This window comes from Eimeria maxima, genomic scaffold (assembly GCF_000499605.1).
Source record: "Eimeria maxima Weybridge genomic scaffold, Emw_scaff990, whole genome shotgun sequence".
NCBI classification, from domain to species: Eukaryota; Apicomplexa; class Conoidasida; order Eucoccidiorida; family Eimeriidae; genus Eimeria; species Eimeria maxima.
Window position 1 is genome coordinate 6,160 of NW_013566914.1, and position 7,131 is coordinate 13,290.

At 50.1% G+C, this 7,131-nt stretch overlaps 1 protein-coding gene across 1 annotated transcript; it reads left to right on the forward strand.

The window, feature by feature from the left end:
* Positions 1-626: 626 nt before the first annotated feature.
* Positions 627-3,257, forward strand: EMWEY_00046950 (hypothetical protein, conserved; the record flags this gene model as incomplete). Its single annotated transcript, XM_013483165.1, has 8 exons — positions 627-647; positions 778-821; positions 1,000-1,711; positions 1,872-1,944; positions 2,075-2,130; positions 2,400-2,426; positions 2,572-2,734; positions 2,857-3,257. 8 exons carry the CDS (start codon positions 627-629, stop codon positions 3,255-3,257), a joined length of 1,497 nt encoding a protein of 498 aa, XP_013338619.1.
* Between the last annotated feature and the right edge of the window lie 3,874 nt (positions 3,258-7,131).

Consider the following 7,131-nt stretch of genomic DNA (forward strand, 5'->3'; position numbering starts at 1 on the left):
GCAGGCGAGGGAGGGCTTGAGGCGTTTCATGAAAGGTCTAGGCAACCTCCGAAAATTGCACCTCGGCGGAAAGCAGAGTGCGCCTTACGGGCCGACGCCTGTGTTGAATTCTTTGCAAGCATATTTTGCCTTTTGGTACTTAATGGGCTTCAAATGTGGTATATGGAGCTTCTGGAGCTTATTTGAGGCGCTTCTGTGTTTTATGCAGAGAAGGTTGACTTTCTTATGGATGGCGTGTTAATCTCCCTGGAATTCTCTGAAACGGTGAGCTGTCTGATCGGTCTGTGCGCACTTTTGGGCGAAGATTTGCTTCAGGATAGCAGTGGCAATGCTTACCGGGGTGTCGTGCTGCTATTGTCTATTCCATGTGCAGAAATCGTCCAGTCTGCAATTCGGACCATCTAAACGCGTGAGCTTCGGAATTGTCTGCAAGGCAGACAATCAACGCAAGCAAACGCCCTAATCGCCCAGCCCTTGGGCTGGGCGATTAGGGCGTTTGCTGTAAAGAATAGAGAGAAGATGCTTGTGGCTGCATAAGCTGGAAGCTTGGGGGGTGCATATGCATTTTCAGGACCTTGAAGTCGCTGGCAGATACATGGAGGCAGCCATCTGGAGACGCGTCCATGATGTGTGGTCCAACAGACCCAGTAGGCTTTAAAGCCAGAGGCATCTACCAATGATGCTTTAGGTGCAGGCTGCTGCTGTTTCTTTGTGTGCTTGTGTTGCGGCTGCATGCGATCCGTGATGCTGCTACTGGTGTTACTGCTGTGTGCGCAGATCCATCAACCTCGAGTGAAGAGTTTAGGATTCCTGGGAGGGCAGTAAACGGCTCTGGGGCAAGCATTAATTGTCTCGTTTTTTGTGGGTTTCTCCTCACCCATTTTCTTCACTTTCGTCGGCCCTTCTCCAAAGGCCTGTCGTTGGGGCCCTTTACCTGCTTTGGTCCCGCTCTGCTTTTGTTTGCTACTTCTTCTTGCTGCTGCCTGCTGCTAGAGGCAGGGAGCAGGGGGCGAGGCTGCAAAAGGTTGCAAGTGAATTTGTGTTGTGGGGTTACCTCTGCTGCGCAGGCAGGTGGGATCCGGAGTTGTCTTCATCGGGTCCGAGCTCTCCCGCCTCGCCCTTCGACCGGGTAGTTGCGGGCGACTTTGGAGGCGAACCCTCAAGTGCGGTCTTCCAATTCCCAAATGTTGGGGGGCCCTCGCAAGAAGACAGTGCCGATGACGCAAACGCCTCTTCGCATACACAGAGTCAGGGGACCCCGAAGATCCCAGGAGCAGAAGAAGACCAGGATGGGAGCAGCCCAGGACGCAAAGACTCGGACACACCTTCCGGAGAAAAGATACCGGAGCAAATCCAAGCTTCTTCTGGCGTTGTATCCTCATGGCAACACGACAGCCGCCGACGACCCTTGGTTCAGCCTGAAGATATCTGGTTGCCTAGGGTGGAACTCTCTGATGGACACGAAGAGAGCGGAACAGTTACAGCGGGAGAACGCAAGCACAAAGGGGGGGGCGGGGAACTGGTTCGCTCAAGTTCGTTTGCACGTCCATCTCGTGGAACTGATGGAGGTCAAGAAGACACTGATTCCAAGGACGCTGACGCAAGTGGACGTCCCAGAACATCAAGCGCAGGGAAGGGGCATGTTCAAACCTGGCTAGGCGACCGACACGCTAGTCTCAGATATTCCTTCAAGGGAGTCAAGGACAAAATGGTACGCCTTAGAGACTGTGCTGTCGTCGAGTCCAGCACCCTCGTGGCTTTCTAGCTTTGCGTTGGAACGCTCGCATGTTCTACATTGTCTCGTCCATTGTTTGTTTTCAAAGCCTTGATTAAGATAGGCTGCGCTGTCTGTTTTTTGGGATGTTCAAAAGGCCAAGAAAAAGCTAGAAGAGGCTGTGGATGCGGCCCGTAAGATGTGCATTCCAGCCAAGAGGCTGCGCACAGGTGAGGAAGAGCACTGGTATCACTGCACGAAGGTGTCCTTTTCATTTCATGTCCAGTACTGATCGCGGGCATGGACTGGCAACACGGAGGAGGAACGTTTGGGGCGCTGTACTGTTTGCATTTCTTGCAGAAACTATACAATTTGAACATGGAGGAGTACAGGTGGAGATCACTGTTACGGAACTCGTAAGACTACAAGCCCTCCTCCTCCAGACTCACACGGAGATGCAGAGCTCCTGTAGGATGAAAAAGCGGGGGTTTTATTCAGACAGTTTTAATTGTTTGGTTATATATTTCACAAGGCTACTTACGGTAGTTATAACCACAGCGGGCGCGTAGGCTCTCTCCCCTGGAGGGAGCTGAGCTGGAGAACATGACATTGTATTGTATTCAGTGTACACTTAATTACTGTTATATTATAATTGTACTCTTACCCTTGTTGTCTGTGTCTGCAGATAGGATTCAACTGGGAGTCAGCTTGGGTAGGGGACAGCAATTTTAGCATTAGCAAGATGGAAAAGAAAAAGCGCGGGCCTCTTCGGGAAGGTGGACAGCAGGATTTTGAAAGATATTGTGTGCACACTTGGGGCGTCTGACGTGTTGCGTTGTCTTCTGTCGCTGCTGCAGTTGGTGAAGCAAGTGGGGACGCAGTTGGAGAAAGCATATTTGAGTGCATTGGAGAAAGTTGAAAGTCATGGCTCAGGTAAGCCAGACCCTTTTGCTGGAGCCTCTTGTGCTGCTCCTTTCTATGCGGTATTGCTTTGGGGGATCGCGGACATCCTTGATTTTGGTATAGCAAAAATGGGCAGGATGCGAAATGCGGCTTGGACTGGGCGACGGTGATTTAGCTTCAGCGTAAGACGAACAAAATGAAGTGGACTGTTCATTTTTCTCCTCGCGAATGCTTTGCAGGCAATTGGAGCACGATGCGGACGTTTTCCGTTACACATGAGAGAGGAGGACGCGTAGACGGCCAGTTAGCTGTTAGCGTGACAGGTCGGTTTCAAGTCAAAGAAGGACTTAGTGTTCTTGAACGCAGATTTGACTTTTACAGACGTATTCGCCATTTGTTGCTTGTTAAACGAGGCATCGAGGCCTCTGTGTGGGGGACGTTCTTGTTTTCAGCAACGCATGTGCAACCGTTACCTTTGGAATTTCTTTCGTTACGAAGGGGAGCACGTCTCCAGGAATCATCACGCGCCCGTTCGGAGGTCGACGTCTCCAGAGGAGGCGCGCTACCGGCACCACGCCAAACGAAGTCGGAGGGAGTTTCGTCACCGGGGAGTACCGGAAGCTCCGATGATGACAGCTAAATAGCACACTTGGATATTTGAATCAAATCCTGAATTAGTCAATAGTTTCAAAGAAAACACCACCTTCACCGTCTTATTGGCCTCATGACCATTCGTCATCAACTTCACTGAAGCTGCGCAGCCGCTGCTGGCGTGGCCACTCTTCACAAGACCTATATGTTCGGCTGCCTTGCATTCCACTCCTTTTTATTAATATCTTATACGGAAAAGAATGGAGTCAGACCCTTCTTTCATGCGGGAAACGTGCCTCTCTCTCTGGTGAACACGAAAGAGTGCCCACCTTCCTCTGCGTAAGATGAGCATTTGCATTTGTTTTCTGGCACTGCCTGCATGTTGTGAGTGTGCGGAAGCGGACTAGGGAAGCCAGTGAATCTACTGGCCCTGATGACGCTCTCCGTATGCAGTTGTGGTTCAGAGATCAGCGAGATTTCTCAAAGGCAAGTGATTGAGGGCCGCCGGGGAGTCAAAATCGGCTCTGGCTGAACCAACAAAACCAGGCTGCTTTTATTTTGAGGGGAGATAACTGAAAAGGCATTGACTTTTACACTGTTACGCGAAGCGGAACGGGAAGTTGGCTTGTTGGACTCTGCTGCGGTCTACGGAAGGATGCTCGGAAAGCATTGATGGTCCTTCAGATACATATTTGCAGCACAGGACAATCAGAAGTGTATAGTTATAGTCGTAGGCAGGCAGCAGCTCAACAGTTACTATGTACAAGCTAAGTGCCCGTGAAGGAAATCCACTCTATGACAAACTGAAGAGCGGCAAGGAACAGGGATGTGTAGTTCAACATAGTAAAATAGAATATATGTTGAATGCCGTATACATTCTTCTTTTAAGCAGGAAGGCCATATGTTTAGACTTATTTTGGCCCTCTCGCGGTGTTCGCCTGCCTCCGGATGATGGGGATGGAAGCGCATTAATGGGGTAATGAAGCATTTTTATTCTCCTTTCTCCTCCTTAGAGCAGGGTACAGCAGAATATGAGCGTTTGATCTTGTTGTCTGCATAGCATCTGATGTTCTGCTCCCCCGCATAAAACGGCAGCCAAAAGTTGACAGTTCAGCTGGTTGTTGGTGCAGCAACTATCAAGCAACCTGAGCCTACAGCTTTGCATCTCTGCGCGGCCAACCCTGACCTCCCCGTTCTCAACACATGGAAGGATTGTGATGTGTTTCTTCTTTGAAATTCCTCAAAACCATTTCATGTTTTGAGTGGCGTCGTAGGGGCTTCTTTCTTCTCTGCATCAGCGCGGGAACCTGAAGCTGCAGCATTCTTCATGTGGAGTCGCCGCATGCACCACTGCGTGAGGTGCAGGCAGGCGACTGACTACCAACAAAGAGTTCAACTGCTGTCTACAGCGTCAATACATGGAATAAAAGGGGATAGGCTGTGCTCATTTGCGGGATAATATGTCTTGAAAAACGAATTGCACCAAGGCGTGATTCTACGATGTGTCCTGCGTTCTCCTCTCCCTCATTCACAGGCTCTTACGCCGCTGTCTACAGGACGCCGGATGACGCGTAGGGAGGTCAGCTGCTCTTATCTCTAGTCTGCTCGGCATTTTTCCACTCACAAGAATCGCTGTTTCTTTTCCTCGGTGCCGAGGTTTATGGTTCAGGTTGTAGGTTGGGTGCGCAGGGGCTCCTGTCCCCCCCAAAAGATTGACCTGCTTGCTGTACTGTGCAAGTAGCAGAAAGTCTAAAGTGGGTCCTGGATCTCATCCGAGGACTATTGTAGGCTGCAATGGAGCTAAAATACCCAAGTTATTTTGTAGGGATAACGAGGGAGTCCTCGAACTAATATGACGATCTTCATGCGTATGTGTCAAAGTACTCTAAATAGGATGCTACATATATCTATTATACGTTCATACAGTTTCACTTCTATCTTACTTGGTAGGGACAACAAGAGTCGCCGAAGTAATATGAGTGTATTCTTGATGCGTACACAGTACTGTGCATCCGAATTTGGAGGGATACAAAGTACTGCATACTCATCACGAAGACTCTGGATCTTGTCGGAGGACTATTGCGGGCTGCAATGGAGCTGAAATACCGAAGTTAGGTGTTCCTTTAAAACAGCTGACCTCCTTCTTCAGTATCCGTTTTAAGCACAGCAGCTCAAGCGGTTGGAGAAACGGGAGAGGAAGCGGCCTGCCGTGTGTAACAACGCGCTTTGCTGCATCTAACGGTATCAGACAACCCCACATACAAACAAGCATAAACAAACCATGTTGGCTTTACGCATAGACGCTGTAAAGTACACAATATTTAAAAACTTCCGTTTGCTGACCGTTTGTCTGCTGGGTCCACCCAAGGGGTCATCTGTTCACTTCCAGACAGAGTGCCACCCACGCAAACTATTATGCTAGGGGTTCTGAATGTTCGTTTCGCTTACATGTGTACATTCTGTGTTGACAAAGTAGATGATCTACGTCTGCGTCTGAGGAAATGGAATAAAGTACAGTAAACGCATGCATGCATGCATGCATGATGTCTACGTAGAAAACGTATATCCAGTACACCCCATATATTTTTCCACAGGCAGCCAGTGGGCAAGGCGCCAGGGCTTAGCTCAGTGCAAAAGAGGCATTGCTGCTGCTCTATGAAACCATATGAGCCTTGCAGCTACTGCCTTTTTCTTTCTTTGGCATTTCAAGTGTATCTGAACTTACCTCTGTACCCGTTGCAAACTTTGCCGGGGGACGCTACATACCTGCCAGTTAATTCATAGTCATCAGTGATACATTGCCTTGTTTCTCTTTAGCCAATATAAATTTAAAAATTGTTTCTGGACAGACACCTCAGCAACTCAGGCAGGACGCAGAACGGGTTCAACGAGGGGCCCCTTTGCCCGTCGGCTGTACACCGAGCTGCGGCAGCCGGCAGCAGCACTGGCAGCTTTGTTCTTTGTAGAAAAAGACATGGTGCGGCTGCATTGGAGAGGAAGTTTTGTGAAGAATTAGCAGCTCAATAAACCCGCAAAAGCCTCATCGGCTAACTTAAGGTGCATGTATACCGGCAGGGCAGTCTACGACGTCGTTGGTCCCACAACGAATCACCTGGTCTCTCGGGACGTCTTCTGCTGTTTAAAGAAACTCTTTATTCATGAAACACCCCATGGGGGCCTCGACAGAAACATTGTCTTTCTTGCTGCTGCAGCCTCAGGCAGTGCTGCACCAGAGCACTGCCGGGCTGTGGCTGCTCTCCCTTTGCTGCAGCGGCTTCCGCAGCTACTTGGGCCTCTGCTTGGGCTACTGATCCAGCTCCTTCTGAGTCTGCTGGCGCTGCTGCTGCAGCCCTTCTGGACCGGCACGAAAGGCAGAGCTGCGTGCGCGGGAGCAGGCGTGCCGCTGCCTCCAGCCGCTCCTTAGCGCGTAAAGACAGGGGCAGCAGCAGCAGCAACTGCAGCCAGCAGCATCAGTCTGTGACCACAGAATGCTATAATATCGACGGGGATGGCCTTCGCCACCAATTGGCCGAAAGCGCGAGCGGCAGGAGAACCTACGCTAGCAACAGAAGCAGCAACAACAGCAGTAGACACGAGGAATGGATGAATTTCCCCTCACGCCGCAGAAGCTGCGGAAGGTGCAGCAAGTCGCGGAGGTCTCTTGCCTTCCCGAGCAACTCGCCGTTGCACTTCTTGTTGCATCATGCTGGAATGTACAGGTCCATTAGCTGCCCCTTACGCCGGTGGTGCTGCTGCTGCTTCTGCCTGTGCATTTGCATCGTCTTCATCTTTTTCTCACCCGAAGATGTACATAATTTGCTGGTGTAGCGTCTGTTGTGTCTGCGTGCGCTGCTGTCGCTGCTACTGCTGCTGCTTGTTGGTGCTGTTATATATATAAATAAATAAGTATATATATATATATA